We start from the raw sequence: 21,919 nt of genomic DNA, 5'->3' as shown, positions 1-21,919 counted from the left end.
ACCTCCTGACAACATACATGATTTAACAGAGGGTAGGCAGCAGTATAAACTACAATGGTGATTTTATCTCCACAAATGTGTTGCTCACCAGCAGCAGGATCTTGTGTTTGAGAATACAGAACAGGGAGCTAAAATTGACTTAATCACAGCTTCTTCACTGTAATGCATATGTGTTTGCTCAGGTATATGATAGCTTATAATAAATATAATTTTTCAATGCTTTGGGCTCATTCTGTATGTTTTAATTTAGATTCATATGTTCCAAATTACAGGGAGGAAAACAGCAAGGAGACGATAAAACTAAAGCTGTATTTACCTCTACCATCATTCAGACCAAGGCCATCTTATCTTTCTAAATAAGCAACATTACTTTCACACACACAAAACAACCTAGCAGCTTCATTCCTCATCCTCACAGCTCTCACATTCTAGCCAGGTGGCATCTGGTCAGAAGGCACCGAGCTTGCAACAGACCCAAAGCAAAGATGTCAGTTCTGACAATTGTTTCCCAAGTCTGTTGAAGATGAGGGGATGTATTTTCCCCCCTAGTCTCCATTTGGAACAAAGACATACATTAAGAGATTAGATGTCTCTACTGGAAGCACTAGCTTTCAGAATGATTCCCCAAAGCCAGATGTGGTCTTTTTTAGCCTGTGCTGGTCTTCCAAGTCTAGAAGGTTACTGAGATTTCTTTCTAGTGGATGGAAATCGAACATAAGAAATGGAAAGGAAAGAGAGACACATTCAGAAAACCTGCAACAATTAACAGTGCCTCTCTAATCTACAAGAAACAAAGTTGAACCTACAGGTAAGCTAAGAACATAACATTTGTTTGTTTGCCACTAATATAACCCACACTGCTTGTAAGCCTAATGCCAGCTGATTACACATTGCTCCTTGGTGCACCTAGTAGGACAGGCAGCCTCTGACTGCCTACCCAGCTAGAATGTGAATGAATCTGCTGGCAGGATTTGGTTTGCACAGCAGCCATGGGATGCACAAAGGGGAACACAATGCTGTTGATTTCCTGGCAGTGTTACAGAGCCCTTTATTTTAAATGTACAGAAAAAAAGCCTGTTAGATAAAACAAGAAATAATGTCATTGTATGTCAGGGGAACACATTTTGTCATATTCTTTCAGCACACATTCCCTCAGTGCAACATTTTATTGTCTTTGATACAAAAGGAATGCTAAAGTACCATGAAATCTTAGTAATGGTGTATGAAACACCAACATTCATGGCATAAAATGCTCCATAAACTTTGTTCCATCATCACACTGTCATACAGTGCATTTCAGAGAGCTTCTACAAAGGATAATGATGCACACAGGCCCAAGTGTGAGGATCATAGTCAGGTTTTGGGCAATGTCTTCGCTTCATAAATCTGTGATTAATTTCAATTATATTTCTATCCACAGTATAAATGAAGGAAAGTGCAGGAAAGGGACAGGTGTCCTATGGTTTCCTGTACAGCTCATTCAGGATGGAGCCTCACCCTCTGTCTTTATCTTAAACTAAAGAGACTACTATGGGAACAGTAAAATAAAGGCAGCTTTCTGGTGTAGATTTCCAAGAGTTCTAATTTAGTTTGCTAGCATTGCTGGAAATACAAAACCTATGAAAGAATTTCTTCCTGTTGACCCCTTTAGATCTTGCCCCCGTCCATCCAGCAGGGTTTGATTAATGTTTTTGTTATGCCACAAATAAGATAAAACTACATGTCTGAAAATTCAAGTCTGACTGTATCACTTGTGCAAGTATGTCTTGCTCTGATTTTCCTCTGTAGCTGCTGCCTGTGTTCCTATCCCTTACCATAAGATGTAATGCTGCAGACACTGCATCAAATTGGACAGTTACAAATATATTAAGTGACCTGAACTCAGCTCTTAACCAGAGCTTCAAATCTCTGTGGTAGAAATTAGATGAATCAGACACAATTCATCTGGATAAAATGAAATTTTCCTTCTACCTTTTACAGAAATGGAATTTTAATATTTACTATACAAATCATTCAGTAATCATTTTAATGTACAAAATAAACTGATTTGACTTACCCAGGACTGTACTTTATTACTGAAATGAGTAACCTCAGCTCCTATCAAAGGACATGGAGAAGTTGACTGAATGACACAGCTCCTGCATTGTAAGTAACTTGTCAGAGAATGTTCCTTCTCATTCCAAATAGCATTTAAAGATAAACTGGCATTCAAGTCTTTTAAAAAGAAAGAAAAAGTGCTTTACATAGGCATCAAGAGATACTTCAAAGCAGATAAAAGATCACAAGCTACACTCTGGATTTCCAAACACAATGTTCTTACTCTGCGAGACAGCAACCTGCTAAAGAAACCTTACTGATCTCTGCAGACTACCAAAACAGTCCTTGTGACAAAGATCACATGCTTACTTGTGCCACCCTAACACCAGAACTGCCCAGACACAAATACAAGTACTTTACACGTGGTTTCTGTCACTTGAAAGCTGCTAAAGGATTACACATTCCATGGTCTGACAGCTGGAATCATTTCATATCCCGCATGCTGCTTCTGCAGGGCCCTACTTTAACCACTAGGGCTGCAGGGTGTGTGTCTCAAATTCACCCATTTCCAGAAACATTCACAGCCCTTGGCAAGAGGACACAAACCCATCAGTATCCCTGAAAGATTTGATATTTAAGAAAAAAATATATAATAATTTCCTTTAAGAAGCAAAATGTTTCTTTGAACAAGCTATGGAAAGGGAAGATGTCCTTGAAGGAAAAAGAAAGCAGCCAGAGCACCTCCTTCATACCCAATAAAGAATTGCTGGATGTTGGACTTCCTTCAAATTTAAAGCTAAGGAGCAGTGGAAAGGTGTGGAAGTTAAAGACTCAACCACTACACTGTGGCAAGAAACAAAACACTGTTAAACAAAGTAGCTCTTGGACAAAGGTGTAGTGAGGCAAGAGATTCATACCGGGGCTCTCCAAAGGAGATTTCACAATCAAAATGCATTTGCAGGAAATGAAAGAAAGCAACATATTACTACATTTAAAGCTAAAGGACTTGCCACATGTCAGGTGCTATTTACCAGGAATCCATAAGATTTACCTTCACTTGTCACTGGCATCTGATAAACCTTCAAAGTTTCTTTCAGATGACTAAGACTTGCAGCATCTGAGATGACCAACATTGCATTATCATCTTCTGAAAGGGCATGTAGTCCACACATACAATTACTAAGGGATTCTTTACTTCTCATATTTGCATTTCTGAAGAGTTTCCAGATTATTTTCAGTTCAACGTTACTGTAGCAAGCTTGCCTCAAAACTCCTATAATTTAAGAAGTGGGGTGTAAGACTTAAACATACATGGGTTTGAATACAGGACTGTGTGAACACACTGCAAACTTTCCACATTTACAAGATGGTAATTTAGGCCCTGATCCAACACCCACTGCAGTCAGTGAAAAGACTTCTATTGATGTAAATGGACCTTGGAAGAAGGCCTTATTTGAATTTTCTAACGTGTCCAAAAGTTGCTTTCCAACAGATAATTTTCCCCTTGTTATGACTCCCAAATTGACCAGTGAGTTGGAATCCACCTTGAATACACTCATTTATTTTTCATTTTCTCCAAACTGTGGCAGATTTAAAAAAATACCAAAAAAACTTTCATCAATCAACTGCCATCCGAGATTCAGTTTAAACAACATAAAACTTCTCACTGACAACAGACACCTTGCTTACTCTGGGCATTGAAGGACCTCAGTGACTCCAAATGCCTTCATTGAATACACAGATTCCATTTCACAGATTCTATACCAAACTGCAAAGCTATGGCAGTGCTGATCATTAGGGAAATGAATGGAAGCCTACTGATGAGGCTGCACAGGTCTTAAAGGAGATTCATTGTGGTTGCTCTGGGGAAAGAGAGAGGCAACAAGTGTGGCCTACATCACCTGGGCCTCCACTTGACTCAGAAGGCAACATGAACATTTTTAGCTGACTTATGACTTTGATGGGTCCAGAAGCAATATGGACATCTCCCACTCTCCCTCAGGCTCAGGACTGGTTTGCAAAAGAGACTTGTCCTTTCTTGATTTCATCTGATGCAGATACTGGCTGCTCTAGCTTTGTGATCTGATGCCCAGTTCAGATACATCACACAATGGAGTCATGAGCAACTAACACACAGCTCCTGCCTGCTAAGCCTGCCCTCCCTAGGGCTGAAGAGGATGACTCTGAGAGGGTTGTTTTGTTGGTTTTGTTTTTTTACTTTGATACCAGTTCCATGCTTGCCTTGTCATTTAATGATCTTTTGGGGCAGTGGAAGGGACCTTGGAGAAGAGGAGGGGATCTTAAAGGGTCCCATAACATAGGGACTGCTGTAAACAAGACTGCAAAAGGAACAGGTCTCTGCTCTGTGTCTAATGAACACCTCTCCATCTCAATTTCTATATAATTTCTAACACCTCCTTAAAATTTAGCACTCTGGCTTGCTTTCAAGGTCCTGAGATATATTAAAAGCAAACATCTTCTTACCTTCAGATTTGAAAAACCTGGGACTAGTTAAAACCTGAATAATTTCTCCTGGAGGACAATTCTTCGTACATTGTTTAAGTGTATGAAACATCTACAGCTAATTGTTTCTGCATGTAAGTGGTGTGAACATTTTGTCCTCAGGTCATTACCACCCATGGCTCAGGAGCCTGAAGACAGAGGGCATTTTAAAAAACCAGCAGAGTTGTCATGAGCATTATCTGCTCTTAGACCTTCCCAAACCAATGCCTCACAGAAATGTAGACAGTTTCCAAGAACATCTAACCCATTTTTCATACAATGGGTCAGCTGAGGACTAAAAACCAACCTCCATGAATACAAGTTAGGTTACATATTGAAGAAAAGCAGTGTGATCAAAGTTCTTCAGTAATACTTTTGATAGTTTCATTAAAGCATGGGGTTAGATTCAGAGTTACTGTGCCAAGATATCACCAAATTTCTCACAGCAACTGGTAGCACATTCACACCTAATCCTGAGAAGGAGCATACCCCAATGAATGGGCCACTGTCTGACAAATAATTTCTTTCAGCCTCCCATAATGCCAGGAGCAGTTGCCTTCAGTTAACTCTTAAATGCCAGTCAGATCCCCATCGTACTTCAAGACAAGTCAGTCCATCAGGATCACTGAATCAAGCAACAGAAATATGCCCCAAAGGGCATCTTATTTTCTCTGAAATAAGTAACAGTAACTTACTTTCACTGAAATGCCAAGTGAAAATAGTTGTGTTACTGTGACAACCCCCTTTTTTCTCCACCACCCCCCTGCAAAAAGCATTGCCTGCAGGTCTCCAATGCATTTCTAACAACTCATTTATCTAGGGACCATATGCAGTGGAGAAATTAACCAATTACTCTAAAATATCTCTCCAGTATTCAGAACTCCAAAAGCAAAATGATGGATTAAAAAGAAAACCTCCTGATTCCCAACCAGTTACAGAGATCTTACCCTCTGCCTTTGGCAGGATTTCAGCTCCACAGATAATACAACAAAGTCCTTTCTTGCAAGGCTGCTGGGGTGTTTCCTTCTAAGAAGACAATGCACAAATTCTTGTCAGTACCATGTAATTGTGCAGATGGAAGTATTTGAATGTAAACACAAATGTCTCAAAACTGCTTCAGAGAAATGTACTACTTCAAATACTCTAAGAAATCTGGATCAATGTTTATCATTTAAATTAGCTAAGAATTAAAATACACATCCTGCTAATGTGCTTAACCTGACTTAAATAGAAGTATTTTTTTAATAAAGTGAGGTATTTTATAATCCAGAATGCTCCAGGCTAGCAAAGGTTTACTTTGGAATTTTGCAAAGGAGCCCCAGATCATAGATGGCCAACATTTGTTGAGTTGCAGTGTGATTAACTTCTTACACTTTGCAAATCCTGCCCTAAAAATTCTGTACTAATCAGAACAGGAATCCCACCTGTAGCAAGTTCTGAGCTGGACTCTGCAGGCAGTCCATACCTGCAGCTTCTCCCTATCTCAACAGGACTTGAAATCACTCAGACATTTTGTTTCCCCAGGAGAAACAAAGTTATCTATGGAGTGTGTAAATCATAAAGATCTACAGCAAACCATGCAGACCATAAATAAACTATTTAATCTGTATTATTGCACTTAAAAGATTAGATAGTAAATTTGGTTTCTTTCCCTTGCACCTTAAAATTCAACAGAAGCCACTTAAAAAGTTACATTATCTCCCTGGTACCTTTCTTGCACTGGGGGAGGCACATTGCCTAACTGCAGCTTTTCTTCGTCTGTATTGTCTCTGAACTTTCAGTCCTTTAACAAATTCAAGAGTTTATGGTTATTTTAGACAGCCAAGACCATACCTAGCTATTACATCAAAGTATGAGAGGAATTCTCAATAATTTAGCTTTCATAGACTTAAGGAATCCAAACAAATAACTCTAGGAATGTTGGTAAACTCAGTTCATTTCCCTTCCACTTGCAGGCTGGGCTGTGGGGTGTTTAATTTAATACTGGGAATTACCATTAATATATTAACTCCAGAAGCAAAGAACAGTCTTACTACTAGTATATTCATTACCACAGTTAGATACAAAGATAAATTCAGATTGAATTTACACAGCTTTTAAATCAAAGAACCTGTTCACTCCTTACCCCTGAATTAAGATTGAATTCACACAGTTTTTAACACCAAAGAAATTGTTCAGCCCTTAACCCTCCTGCCTTCCCCCCTCTATATCCGAGTGGTAATACAAAGGATTGTTATCCATGAGGTGTCCCAAGCAAGTCAGCTATGGTCAGGATTTGAGTTCAGTGAATTTCAAGAGAAATCTAGTAGGTCAGATGCTGAGTTTTCAACACATTTATTCAAAAACAATAAAATAAAACCATAAAATGTAGACTTGTGAATGAATGAGAAATGCTTGACACGAAGAAGGCCACGTCTTAAAGGAGTTCTAATCAAAGTAATATGCAACACAAGATCAAGAAATGAACAATCTGCTCCAGATAAGGAAAGGAAGATGGATTTTCTTTCTTCCAATGGTACAGATTTAAAGACAGACAAATCTGCTGAAAGACAAATAAGGGATAGTGGTCTCTGAGATGAGCAGACAAGCCACAGAGCTTAAGTGATTTCTATCATCTGTTTAGATACACATCAATGTAAAAAGTGGTTTGGTACAGAAGATTTGTGTTAAGAAAACTGAGCTCTTTAGAGACTCATGAGGATTGGGTTGATCAACTCTCGGGAGCCACAGACTGCCTTAGCATTTGCTGTGGGATATGGGACAGCTCCAGTCCAGGATCCAGTTACAAATAGAACTATTGTCTACCCTACTAAGCCAGGATATTCAATCAATTACTTAAATCTAAATTAAGCATTTTCATCTTTAGATGTGTCACATATTTAAATTGTTGGCAACGTGAGAGTTGCTTCTGCCCTGCCAACTAGTTCAAAACCATCAGCATCCACTTTTGAAGCAGATAGAAGGAAACTTAAACCAAAAGACACAATCTTTGGCATCAGTGCAACAAGAAGTTTAATCAAATGCCTTATACCAAATACTGCCAGGCAATGCTTGTTAAAATAAAGGAACTCAACAGTATTCTTGTCATTCTTGCAGAGCACCTAAGTGTCCAAAGATGCACTTGATACTATTTAAATCCTACTGATATGAACACAGTCACAGCTATGTAAGGGTAGAGCTTAGAATGTTATTTAGATGAACTTCTCTGGAAAACAACCACTTAAGAATTCCACCTCTGCTCTCAAAATACATCAATACCCATGAACCAGTCCTGGCAGTGTAAGAGTCCTGCACCTTCCTATTAAAATAAGATGGAAATGAGCAATCTTTTCCTGAAGAAAAAAAAATCAAGCAGAGTATGTTTTATTACAGCAAAATCCTGGCTGGTTTGATCCCAATCAATGAAAGAAATATTAAAAATAAATTAATAAAAATAGAAAAAGAAAAAGAAGAAGGAAGAAAAGAAACAGACTGAGGAAGATTTCAAGACCTTTATGTACAAATTTACATTGTTATGTTTTGCATGGGGAAAGCACAGGGCTATAAAGATGTGTACAGGTTTTGAGATGAATACATACAGAACCTGAGCAAAAGAAAACAGATCCTCCCACCACAGCAAATTCTCAAGAAATTTCTACTTTTCTATAAAAGAAATAAAGCTCTCTGAAGAAGCTTTTCCTCATCATGATGAGATATCAGAATGCTCAGCCACCACTGTAGCACTACACAACTTCCGATAGAACAAATGGGAGGGAAAAGTACTGAAGGAGGCACCTGTTTCAGCATCTGAGCTCCATCTATATTACTTGATCTCTAAAAAGCCCTTCCATGTATTTAATTGGAAAGAAAAGCCATAACCAAGGCAGAACTCCATCACTGGATTATATGGGCAAACCCCCCCCTTGTTTGACTGCATTTAATGATGGATAAATGAAAACTGTAATAGGAGAAACCTCCTCAGCCTGTAAGTCAAAAAGTACTTGGGTGTCTGTTTAGAATTTCCACACATGATGTCCTTTCACTGTAGCTAGGATGAAGAATCTTTATTAGATCCATAGAAAACTTCACTCTGCACAGCCATCACAGTGAAAGACAAACAGGTGTAATGGAAAATCGAGGTCAATAGCAGCAGATTTTAAAGGAGAACTAGAAAGCCATCACTGCTCTGTGGTGAGGCTATGCAGTGGAGGCCACGCACTAGTTTCCTAGAGGAGCTGTCCCTGTGTGCTAGGCTTACTCAGTAAGAAAGATGACACACCTTTGTTTCGTGACCTGGACAGGCTGATTGTCCGTTTTTTGGTGTCCTTCTCGTGAGATGCTATCTGCTCTGCTTCTACTTCACTAGTCAGCTCTGCAGTATTAGCTGCACTATTCCTACTCCCCTCCTTTTGCATAATTCCATGTGAACCTGTGCTTCTGCCATCACCATCATCAACTGCTTTTTTAGTCACACATGGTGTTTCTGAGGTGTTCACTGCAGGAAGGTCATCAGCAACTATGGAGTTCCCACATTCAGTCTGATTCTCATTTTTGTTACAGGCTGGAACCAGTGGTTTGGTTTCCTCTTCCTCTGATTCTACATCATCATAGAGTTCAGGTGTGAAGTAGATACTTTCATCCTCTTCTTCAGCTTCTGCACATCCATTTAAATTTGAAAGTTCAGATTTCTTTGCCACTGAAGGGAACTCACTGCAGGGCTCAGCTTGAAGCTGTAGTTCATCAGGAGGCTCTTCAGCAGCTGGAGCCTCACTAGTTTTAAGTGAAATACTGGTTGCTTCCACACATGATTCTGGTACACTTGGTCCATGTTCTGTAATTAATGATAACTGGCATTGATTTACACCATCAATAACTTCATTAGTCCTGTTCACATTCTTTTGTTTACTAGTAGCTGTGGACCTGCAGATCTTGGCTGCAGGCAAAGGTGTTGAAGTCAGTGGTTTAGAGCTGCAATGTTCTTCTAGAACACCGACATTAGCCCAGCCATTCTGGTTTTCTCTCTCTGTTTCAGCTGCTGGCATTTTGGGTGTGGAGCCCATATGTTTCCTCCTTTGTGTTACGTGGTGGGAATGACTCCCTGCTTCAGCTTTCTGAGCACCTACAAAAAAAAAAGAGAAAGAAAAAAACCCACAAAACATTAATTAATTGTATGGCTTCCCCCTGCTGATTTACAGCACATCAAAATGACCACTGTTTTATTGGGTTTAGAGTTATTTTATAATACTTAGGAACATCCAATGCAAACAAAAGCCCAGCTCACACAATTACAGTCTGTTGAGCACAGCTCATACACACTTGTAATTGTCACTCTGCACCACAGCACTTAAAAAAATCTTAAAAAAACATTTGTTTCTTCTGAAAAAAAGATGCAACTTCACATCTAAAATTGCTCATGGAGGTTTTTTTCCACGGGGAATGGACATACTTTGTTTCATTCTTGCCTCGATGTTACTTGGCTGATTCGACGCTGTGGGATGAACCGAGCTGCTGGTTGCAGCAAAATTAAGTTCTGAGCCCAAATTTTGCTCCTCACTTTTAGCAGGAACATCTGGTGAGAGATGAATGGTTGCATCCTGTTGAGAGGCTTGTGACAGGTCTTTTGAAGGTGTATGGGGAAATTCACTGCTGCACTCTGGTGAACACTCAATGCCTTTCTGGTTTCTTATAGCAAAAGCGTGCAGGGATTCAAGCGCACTACCAAAATTCTGATGGTGCTGGATCTGCTGACGAATCCACTTGGATAATCCTAAGGAAGAGAAAGAAAGAAAAAAGGAAGAAAAAGACAGGAAGAGGAGAGTGTTAGTAGAAAAACTGCATCATCTCTAGCAGTTATTTGGGACCAGTAAATAGCACCCTAATACTGGACATACTTCCACATATGTATAGAGAGACCATCAAGATTTCAAGCAAGGTAAGGTAATGCAGGGCTTCCTTTCCTGGGCTGGAAACATTCAAAGACTCTTTTAATATTATTAATTATATTAATAATTAAAAACAAAACAAACCCAATTGATTCCTTCCCAGGGCTGTGAACATTTAAGTATGCTTTTAATATCCATTAAAAACCAAACCATCAGAGAACTTGATTCCTTTCCAGGGCTGGGAGTATCTTTTAATATCAATTAACAAAACCCCAAAGCAACAGAGAACTTGATTCTTTGAAGTTTTGCTCTTTAGAAAAGGTACTAATCTTCTCAAGTCTTGAACCTCACGATTATTTGTAGTTCCTTATGGGTTCCTACTGTTTAGCTAGATAATTTAAACATATTTTTAGTACAGAGATGTCAAGGAGCAGCAGACTTGTACTGCAGCAGCTGAGCTCCACCTGCTGACTAAACCAGAATATTATCTGTTCAAAGCTCTTTGCCCATCTCTTCTAAACATGGCAGGACCAAAGAGCCACAAGCAACTGCTTTCTTAAATGTTTATTTATTTATTAAGGTAGTGGCATGACCTGCTTTATTTTATCTGTATGTCTTCCTAGCTACTAACAGAAAATACTTTTTGCATATTGAGCCTTTGGTGCTTCCAAATGGCCACAATATTTACCTGTTTTTACCTAAAAAACCCCAGAAAGTTAAACTCAGTCTGTCAGCTCTGATCATTAAAGCTTCCAGGGGCAGAAAGCATACATCTGTATACATCCACTAGAGACCTGTCCAAATAAAAATCCAGTAACTATTTTTTAATTCAAACACATGTGCCCAAGCACACACATGTATAAATGACATCATACATATTTAATGTGCAAAGATTAAGAGTCCTTCATCATGCAGCCCAGAAGGCAAATCATATCCTGGGCTAAATCAAGAGTAGTGTGGCCAGCAAGGGAAGAGAGGGGATTCTTCCCTTTTACACTGCTTTTGTGAGACTCCATCTCTAATAAGCACAAGGAGGACACAGAGCTGTTGGAGTGAGTCCAGAGGAGGCCACAAATACAATCCAAGGGCTGGAACACCTCTGCTATGAGGACAGGCTGAGGGAGCTGGGGTTGTTCAGCCTAGAGAAGACTCCAGGAGGATCTTAGAGCTGCCTTATAAGATCTGAAGGGAGCCTACAGGAAGGCTAGAGAGACACTGTCCATAAGGGTGTCTAGAAACACGACAAGGGGGAATGGTTTGGAGCTAAGGAAGCGCAGGTTTAGACAGGAGGAAGTTGTTTGATATGAGGGTGGTGAGACTCTGAAATAGGCTGCCCAGGAGGTTGTGGCTTCCTCCTCCCTAGGGGTGTTCAAGGTCAGGTTGGATGTGGCCTTCAGCAACTGAGTCTATTTGAGAGGCATCTCTGCCCATGGCAGGGAGGTTGGAGTAGATGATCTTTGAGGGCCCTTCCAACCTAAGCCACTATAGGTCCGCTTTTAAGAAAGAATTCTCACATTCAGGACACTGAAATTTCTCTCTCATTTTCTGTACATCCAAGAGAGGATAGAAATTCAACTCACTGAACATAGGTATCAGTATGTTCCAGTGTATTTTATGAGCTAGCAACACACTGGGGTACAGCTGCAGAGCTCTCAGCTTCAACTGCACAATTTGACTTCAATGGACATATTTCATTAGGACTTTTCCTACTCACCTCTATTTGAAGAATGGTATTTCTGTCATCTTGATTTCCCCCCCCTACACACATTATTTGTGTAATATTAGGAGCTTTCCCAGAAAGACTTTAACAGCTTACCAGCTATGTACTTATTGGGGTTATTCCGGAAGCGGTCATCCACTAAAATAAGGGCACCCCAGTCGTTCCTGTGCCTTATACACCTGTAAGAGAGCAGCAAAAGCAGTGTAGATATTATTACATGGTAAAACAAAACCCCCTGGGGAGATCAGACAACAGGGATTGCAGTGAGCCAGCTAGAACATGCAAAAATATACAGGCTATGTTTACCTATTGCTTTGCACCAAAAAAACAACACCCAAATTTGTTTTTCCCTTCAGTTCTTGAATTTACCTGAAAACAGGTAAATTAGAGAAAACCCACACAAATATCCAGCTGCTAATCAAACTGTTCTGGGAGTCTATGAAACCATGTCACTTGCTTTCCATTCTTAACTGGGTAGTGCAAACGCTGAAAGGAGAATGCACAAAGGTGTAAAAGAAAAGAAAACTGAAGGACAGAACTAAAGCAGCACTGCAAGCAGTAATAGCAGCAATAGCTGACAGGCTGAGAGTTGGGCTTGTTGAGCCTGGAGAAGAGAAGCCTTCAGGGAGACCTTAGAGCAGCTTTCCAGGATTTGAAGTGGGCTACAGGAGAGCTGTAGAAGGTCTTTTGATAAAAGCAGGGAGTGACAGGATAGGGGGAAATGGCTTCAGACTGGAAGAAGCTGGATTAGATGAGGCATGAGGGTGACATGAGGGTGGTGAGGCACTGGAACAGGTTGTCCAGAGAAGGTGTGAAAGCTCTGAGCCTGGCAGTGTTCAAATCCAGATTGGACAAGGCCTTGAGCGATCTGGTCTGGTATGAGGTGCCCCTGCCCATGGCAGGGGCATTGGAACTAGATGGTCTTTAAGGCCCCTTCTAACCCAAACCAGTCTATGATTCTATGATACAACTACAAGGAGTTGTTTAACTCTTTTTTGGTTCTAACCCAAGTTACTCCTATTCTTTTAGCAATGAAATTAACAATGTGAGCAATACTGCTGAGTTCCTCATTTGGTTGTCAGAGGTTTACAGGGATAATGCAATAGTCACTTCACATGTGTTGATAATATTTTAACATTATTTGTATTTCTGTACTGCCTGCCCAAAAAAAAAAAAAGCAGTATTAAAGAACAGTGATAACATAAATGAAATATGGACAAGAAGCTGTCAGCAGTTTAGGATTATCATTTCCATCATATAAGAAGAGGACAACTTTTGTAGAGGTTTAAAGTGTACATAAACACACAAAAGTATATCAGAGTCAGGGCTTAAAATGACAGTGAGAAGGCTGGCTCTCCCAAGAATTCCTGCTTTATGTTTGAAGTCCCTCCACAATAAGCAAAACTATCAAAACATCTTGCAATTTTTGTTTTTCTTTTTTTTTCCCCCCACTGCTTTAATAAACATTCTCTTAGCTCACAGGATCACAGGATGTTAGGGGTTGGAAGGGACCTCCAACCTCATTGTTTAAAGGAATGATGCCCACCGCAGTCATATCCCACACTATTAGAAGCAGCACTGCGAGGAATTCAAAGCACAATTGTCACCTGGCCACACACACCATCTGTTATATTCCCAAAGGCTGCTACTTCGCTTCATGGACTTGTGTTACTTCATATAGTGTAGCAGCCCTGAATGAAGAGAAAAGTGCCAGACTGAAGACTGTCAAGCTTCTGCTCACTTCCAGCCCCGCAGGCATCTTTGCAACATGAAGCCTGTCTCTCTACTACAGAACTTGGTAGCAGCTTAGTAACTCCTCTGGTTTTATAAAAATAGTCATCACATGCTGTCATCCTTCACCAAATCTCCACTTGGCAAGGCCTCAGTCTGATGGTAATACCCACAATTTCTGCATTTCTGTCAGAACTGAAGTCTATTGTCCCCATTTGAGTTCACATTGGCATGGCTTCATTCAAGTGACAAACTACACAACAAGCAATTTGCACTAAAACTGGATTTAAGTTAAGACTTGTTTCACAGGGACAAAGCTTAGATTTATTTTTCTACAGGCATTCCACAACTTGATTAGATTTTTCTTAACAAATTTTAGCCAATGCTCTTACTCCTCAAAGAGGAATCTAAGAAATCAGACCTGTAGCAAGAAGAATCTCGAAGGAGATTTTACTACTGCAGGCTTTTTTCTCTCTGTGTCCCTACCCATGGCAAGGGGGTTGGAAGCAGATGATCTTTAAGGTCCCTTCTAACCCAAACCAGTCTATGATTCTATGATTTATGTCATCATGCTTGTATTAGGTCTAACACAAATAACAAAATCCTCCTAGTTGATGCTTCTCTGATCTATAGACAGAGGGACAGACACAGATTTATGCCAGATGTATGGCAGCTGTGACAGACACAGATAACTGACAGCCAGATCTCTCTATGTATATGACAAATTTTGCTGGATAAGGATTAATTAATTCTATCCTGTTAATAAAATTGGGGGAGGGGGAAATGTTTTTTTCATCTGAGAGGTAAGCTGTACCACTGCTCTGAGACCTGGAAAGAGATCAGTGAGCGTGATAATTGAATTGACCTTTTGCAAAGGTCTGAGAAAATCCCCTGCTATTTCTCCCTTTCAAAAATACTTGTAGGCTAAACATCAAACAACTGTTCTGAGCCCACCAAGAGTGTGAACAATTAGTACACTGGAAAAGACCTAAGAATTTTCCTTTTGTTTGTAAGCTCAGGAACTATTTGCCTCTGCAAATGCTTTCCTGTCTGTATATCCAGACTACATGCAATAAAACCTGCAACCAAACTGAATGTAAAACAAAAACCCTGAATTACAACAGTGCTGGAATGCACAACAGACTGAAAACCAGACAGTGAAGAACAGCTGAAGATTTGATTTCTACAATGGCCTGATTTATCTCCAGTGAGGAATTCATCTTTAAAGACATCACCCAAAATATTTTGGTAGTGATGTTCAGTGTATCTCACCTTCCTAGGGCTTGGTTCAGAGCCCTATAAGCTTGAATTTCATACCACTGACTCCCTGGTAAAAGGCCTCTTGCAATTTTGTGCTGGTCATTGTACTTCCTCTTTAATTCAACCTAAAAGAAATCAGAGAATATTGTTTTTAATGATGATATTGAAAAGGAAATATTCTAAAAGGGGAAAACAAGCAAACATTCATTAAATAAGTGAGTATATAAAGTGTGCTTCAGCATTTCAACTTTGCATTTTACATACTAACCTATCATGGCTTTCATCCTTCTAAAGTTATTCTTCATGTGATCCATACCAATAATTTATTTGTAACAGCTCAACAACCACACACTTATCTAAATCTCTGTGTGGACATGAGAAGGCTAAGCTGTTCAAACAGACACAAACCCCAGATACAAGCAAATGGACTAACGAGACCACAGCTTTATTTCCTCATCTGGAAGCAAATGATACAATGGAGATGTTTATCCTATATCACAAGTGCTGACTCCTCATCTTTGCTGGGACCAGACCACACTTTTCTCCAGTGAGGGATAAGCAAACATAAACCCTTCCTCTACAGAAGCTAAGGAAGTTCTTTAGAGATGGATCACCCTTGCCAAAGCACTAGCAGCCAGCAACACCAACTCTAATTCCTAGCTTGGCACCACTTCTGTGGTTTGGAAACAAACTTTTCACTGGCTAAATGTGAAGCAAGGCAGCAGTTAAGGTTTGCAGGCCCAGGGGCTGGCATAGGGCAGAAAAGAGCACAATCTTCTTCTGTTAAAAGGCTTTCTCCCAGATGCTTCAAAAGCAGATCTGATATCAACTGCAAAAGAAATCCCCTGCCCCCTCACTAATCATATGGATAGCTACACATACAATGCTTGACCTGAGTCTGAACAGCACTTTGTATTTGGACTTTAGACACACTTCCAACATATCTCAAAAAGACTTATTATTATTTGGAGGATGGACTGAGTTTTATTTTCTGCAAGTAAACAAACATAAAACTACACCAGAAAGGGTCTTTCCATTGCTCTTTTGTACAGTATTAACCTTTCTAAACTGACAAGCGAAAGGACACGCTTCAGGAGAGAAAACAGCAGACTTCTAACCTCTTCTGACAGGTAACTTTCAAGTTGCATTTGGCTAAGAAATTTTATTTTATGTACTTATGCCCTTTAAATTGCCTGTCAAATTTACAAATTCAATCTTTACAGCCAGAAAATAAATTCAGTTTGATTTCACAGATTTAATATTTGTTCCAGTCACTCAGGATTTATTGACTGGCATGTGAGCTCTCCTTTGTAATTTTCCAAACAGAAAACTTTGTCTTCTGAGCATTTTATGAACCTTGAATCCATTCCTTAAAAGAACCTAAGCACATCTGTGTATTTCTATGCATGGAAACACTACCTGGAGAAACAGAAGGGTGCTCCTCACCATTTGAAATGAGGTGTGATGGTGGATAATGTTATTGAGGTCATTAGAACATAACCCATGGCAACATGCTCCTGTACATCCTTTGCATTTGTCCTCTAGTCTTGGTAAGCTTTCTAATGATTTCCTCTTCTGCAGAATGTCTGTTATCAGTAAGATTTTGGCTATTTGCAACAGATGTAGCTTTATCACAGGTTCTTACTTTGCTAGCAGACTGTTCAAACTAGTATTAGAATCACCACTCATGTGTCAAACACTGATAAAAATTACAACACGATCAATTATGTGCCTAAAGCCACTGAAGAAACAGGAGAATGCAAACCAGTCAGATCATTTGCACTGAGAGGAAATGGCCTGAAATTGTGCCAGGGGAGGTTGAAAATTGGATATTAGGAAAAATCTCTTTCCTGAAAGAGTGGTCAGGTACTGGAACAGGCTGTCCAGGGAGGTGGTGGAGCCACCTTCTATGGAGGGGTTCAAGAAACGTGGGGACATGGCACTTTGGGACATGGTTTAAAGGCCATGGTGGTGTTAGGTTGATGGTTAGACTCAATGATCTTAGAGGTCTTTTCTAACTCAAACAGTTCTGTGATTCTGTGTGATTCTGTATTACCTTGTGAATAAAACACATCACTTTTGAATTCTTCTAACATGTCAGCATTGTGCAAGTGTCTGCTGCTTGTTCTGCACACAAACAATAACATTCCCTGCCTCAAATGAGAGAAAAGTCGAAATTCTCCTGGTCTAAGTGTGTCATGTATCTTGAAAACCTATCTTTGTGCTCAACTTTAAAAGGGTTAACAGAAAACAAACATTCTGTTTTCTCACTTAAATGATCATGCCTCAGCAGGAGATGACAACTTACATTGCTGAGAGTTCAGTTTGCATTAGAAGTCTGCGAAAGGTAAAAGGCCAGGGCATGTCATTTTGATGCAATCAGAATCTATTTCATTGTATAACTCTTACATTATCAAGCATCAAATCAACGCCCAATTCAAAATGACATCTTACATATGTGAAAAAGCCAGTCTCTCCTGCTAGCAAATATCCTAAATGTGCAGCAAACCACAGGCTAGAAGGGATTAGTTAAAATGTCAAAAGACAGCCTTCTACTTTTACCTGTTCATCCTTAAAAATATACTCTTAGCTATCAGGCATGCTTTACAGACAAATAGCTTCAGCAAGCAGCAGCAGAAGGCCTGTGGCAAGCTCTGCCATCTTGTAGCTGTCAGAGAGATTAGTCTTTGATCTATCTGGGAGGTCATGGTCACATTCACATTAACTGGAGTCTAACAACATTATACCTGCTAACCGCTCGTTCTTTTAATGCTTAATTAGTTCGACATCTTTCACTCTGGGATATTAACTGAGAAATATCAACAGACAAAAAAAATGCCAGGAACAAATTCTGCTTTTTAGGTCTTGGAAAAAGATTTCCAGGTTGTTCCTGTACAATTCAAAAGAGCTGAAGTGTATTTTTCAATCAGAACTAGCAACACAAGTTTTCCTTTGCCGAAAATGACATGAAACAACACTCATCGTATCAGATTTTAAAGTGGTTGATAAATCCCCCAAAATCTTACCTGTGGTAAAATTGCTTCACATGAAGGAACCCAGACTGGCTCAGAGTTCAAGTGATACATAAGTACATAAATTGGATTTATATTGTGAATGCCATGAATGACACAAAACCCAGAGTTTGGTTTTGAATCAGAAAATAGCCTGCAAAATTCACATGCAGGAGCCATGTATACAACAGGTCAGGGTGAAGCAGGTTAATTCCAAATTAACAAAAGCATGGCTGTATTTACCAGCAAGGATACAAAGAGCAATCAGTTGTGAGCTAATTGTTTCCAGAGAAAAAATCAATAGTTGGACAATAAAATTAAAGCACAGTTTTCTCCTTTAAATTGAGTTCCTCCTGTGAAGAGAAAGTTCTGTAAAAAGCCTCTCCTTGTCTTGCAGTCATAATTGCCACTGAGATAAAGACATTTGAAACCATTTCAGTGTATTTTAGATATCTGCAGCTGAGTGTCTGCACAGCATCCTTCATGCTGATTTACCTGTGAGGAAGTTTTAAGGAGAAAGCATGAAACCTACAAAGAATAAAACTCTTGTGCCACATTATTAATTGCTTCCTTTAATTTTACTTCAGGAAAAACAAGCCACTGATCCAGCAGAGACTCAATCAGAATCATTTCATCTCAGCCAAAAAAAACAAAAACATAGAAGTAAACACCTCCCTGGAGGTGTTTAAGACCAGGCTGGAGGAGGCTTTGGCCAACCTGATCTAGTGTGGGGCTGGAACTAGACGATCCTTGTGGTCCCTTCCAACCCTGACTGATACAATGATACTACTAAGGAAAGAGCAAAGCCTTGTAGGACTGGAGAATAAGCATTTGGGGCATCTACCACTTATTAAGCAGAAACTAATTTATCAGGGCCAGTAGCACAATATGAACAATGAATGGGATAAACAATAATAATAATAAATTATACTGCAGTTTATTTCATGCAATTTAACTTATCAAAATAAGCTGTATTTGGGTTAGAAGTGGCAAAGTGTTGAGATTTTTCTAGATGCATGGTGCTATACTTTGCTTCCTAAAACCAACCAAACCCCAAGCCAGGCCTGTTCTTTGACAGGACATCACTTCACAAATATCTTCAGTTGGCTCCTATTTTCTCTAGTAGCTTAAAAATGACCTCCAGTTTGTTACCTCTGGGATTATAAACCAGAATACCCACAAAATGATGAATACAAAGGCACTAATGTGAACAGATAAACAGAGCACACTCAGCTAAACCTGCATTTCTCTTTACATCAGCATTTAGCAGTGTTGTGACAGCCCAGGTTAGAGACAACTCCTACAAGGAGAAAAGTAAATAAACTCAGAACTGTATCATCACATGCACACGTGTCAGGTAGGTACAGCTACATACACATGTAAACTCATGCAGCTTCACTCCTCAGCACTCTCCTCTGAATAGTCTCCATGGAAATAGAAGTTAGAAAATGGATAGAAATGTTTTCTGGCATTCCACTGACTTTTTTCTCTGGCTTTATGAGAGGAAAAATAGTAAAGAAAACAAAGACCATTGCCCATATCATCCAAAACACTTTAAAACATGCATTCATGTTTAACATCTACTAATTCCCCACCTCCTAAAAACAAATAAGCAAAAAGTACCAGGTGGTCATTGCCTGCTTCCATCCCCCCAAAAGACATAAAAATGGGGTTTAAGCAAATCTGCCATCCTAAAAAATCTCCTGTGTCCGGTTAGAGTCTCTCTTCCACCTGAAACAGCAATAATTACAATTCTTCAAGAACATTCTTGCCATCTACTTTCCTCCTGATGATTGCCAAGTAACCATAAAAAGTAAGTGCAGGAAAATAAGAGACATGAAACCCCATTTCTTTTCTTTTACATCTGAAAATCCTTAAATGGAAGTAGCATTAAATAGTGCAGCATTTAACTTTTCCCCCCTCACTTCAAAAGCAGTAACGACGTCTGTGAGATTTAAGACTAAATAATGCACGTGCAAAGACCTGGGTGAGTCATAGAACATGCTTCAAACATCCTCACTCCTCAGCAGACCTACTAAAAGCTGCATCTAAACACAATGCCTCAATTTATTGGCCCACAGGAAGACGATGTTATGGCAGGACATTATCTTTAAACCCCCTCAGGCATTTCAAATGCTGTCCTAATACATACAAACCAGCATGAAATAAGCAAATGCTTATGACCTCTAATTTATTAGAGCTGCCTTCCAATACCTGAAGGGATCCTACAGGACAGCTGGAGAGGGACTTTCCGTAAGGGTATCTAGAGACAGGACAAGGGGAAATGGTTTGAACCTGAGGGGGAATACACTTAGACTGGATCATAGGAAGAAGTTCTTCAGTATGAGATTGGTGAGACTCTGGAATGGGTTACCCAGACAGATTTCATGGAGAGGGTGCCCAGAGAGGCTGAGCCTCTCTGTGATGGTGTTCAAGCCCAGGCTGGATGAGGCCTTGAGCAAAAAAGTTTATCTGAGAGGCTTCCCTGCCCATGGCAGGGAGGTTGGAGATGATGACCTCTAAGGTCCCTTCCAACCTAAGCCATTCTGGGGCAGAAAAGTAGTGCTGCCACTTTATGCAAAGCTGTACTTCTCTCATTTTGAATTCAGAAGGTATTTTATGACTAAGTATTCTGACTCTTAATCCCAGTGTTCGGGAGAGGGGAAGCTTATGTAATGCGGTAACCGCCGAACACTTTTAGCATTGTCAATGACACCATCTGCTATCTCCCAGACCTGGAAGCTTCACGGTTTGACAAATCTTGTAGCACATTCACCCCAGGCCCATCTACTCATCTCAGCCTTGTAAGCTTTGAGGGACTGTGAACAAGTGACTTGATTAAAATCTAATGCAACCAAAACTTCTCTGAAGAGAAAATTCAATCCATTTCCAGTGAAGCAGAAGTGAAAAAAATCAAACAGCTTCCCTTGAGGTACAAGGCTGCTGCGTGCACTCGGTGCTACTGCGTCTAAGGTGAAGTGGTAAGTGTCAGTCATCCTTACAAATCCCCAAGGTGATAGCTTCACTTTTAAAGCTTTCAACATACTTTGACAGTGAAGTAAAAACTTAAAGGTCAACACTACTTGCTAAGGACAGGATAAACACAAGAAAATCACTTGGAAATTTCTTTGTCTTTTTTTTTAATGGATCAAAAAATGTAAACTATCAAATGTAAAGGAAAAGTTTTGATTTGCTGTATTATTTATCCAAAGGCTTAACTTCCAGATACAATCAGGGATGATTTCTGTGATCTGTGCCAACGTATTGACATCAGCCTTGCCACCAGCAGAAGAGAAATGCCAACCGCTGGTCTTACATGTGAAGCTGACCTGAAACGTTACCTTTCCGAGCTACAGCAACTCCGTGTTCCACAGCATTTCCCCACCAATTAAGCCCTTGTCAATACATTATCTTTTTTTTTCTTAACTAATACAGTTTCTATTGGATGGCTTGGAATTTTTACAGCTATTCTTATTTCTGGAAAAACGGGAAGTCAAGAACTTTTAAGGTATCCAACTGTTTCACACCAATGTAAGAAATAGACAGGCCACCATACATTGCCTGCACTGCTTGGGTTTTTCATAACACAGATAGCTGCACCTCCTGACTTTCTCCTTTGGGGAGAAGGAAGGGGGAAAAAAAGATGGAGATCTGCAGCACCCAGCCAGTCATCTTATTATGATGTGATCCTGCACACTGCATTACCCCTCAGTAAGCAGTTTCACAGCAGGCTGCAATAATTCTGCAAGACAAGAACAACGCTGGCTTGGTAATCCCAAAATTTAGAAGCACATTGT

At 39.8% G+C, this 21,919-nt stretch overlaps 1 protein-coding gene across 1 annotated transcript in view; it reads right to left on the bottom strand.

Annotated features, from left to right (window-relative positions):
* BRIP1 (BRCA1 interacting helicase 1) overlaps positions 1 to 21,919 on the bottom strand; it is a 108,414-nt gene that overhangs the window by 40,390 nt on the left and 46,105 nt on the right. The window contains exons 17-24 of the mRNA XM_068154827.1: positions 15,124 to 15,236; positions 12,217 to 12,299; positions 9,965 to 10,285; positions 8,798 to 9,637; positions 6,249 to 6,322; positions 5,487 to 5,565; positions 3,089 to 3,310; positions 2,057 to 2,214 (exon numbers count right to left, since the gene is read on the bottom strand). Coding sequence (XP_068010928.1) covers positions 2,057 to 2,214; positions 3,089 to 3,310; positions 5,487 to 5,565; positions 6,249 to 6,322; positions 8,798 to 9,637; positions 9,965 to 10,285; positions 12,217 to 12,299; positions 15,124 to 15,236 — 1,890 coding nt within the window. The remainder of the gene's footprint in view (positions 1 to 2,056; positions 2,215 to 3,088; positions 3,311 to 5,486; positions 5,566 to 6,248; positions 6,323 to 8,797; positions 9,638 to 9,964; positions 10,286 to 12,216; positions 12,300 to 15,123; positions 15,237 to 21,919) is intronic.

Source organism: Melanerpes formicivorus, unplaced genomic scaffold (genome assembly GCF_026170545.1).
Source record: "Melanerpes formicivorus ecotype bairdi unplaced genomic scaffold, bMelFor1.0.p_v2 SCAF_29, whole genome shotgun sequence".
Lineage (NCBI taxonomy): Eukaryota > Metazoa > Chordata > Aves > Piciformes > Picidae > Melanerpes > Melanerpes formicivorus.
Note: the sequence above shows the minus strand (reverse complement) of the source record. Positions and strands in the feature narration are given on the sequence as shown.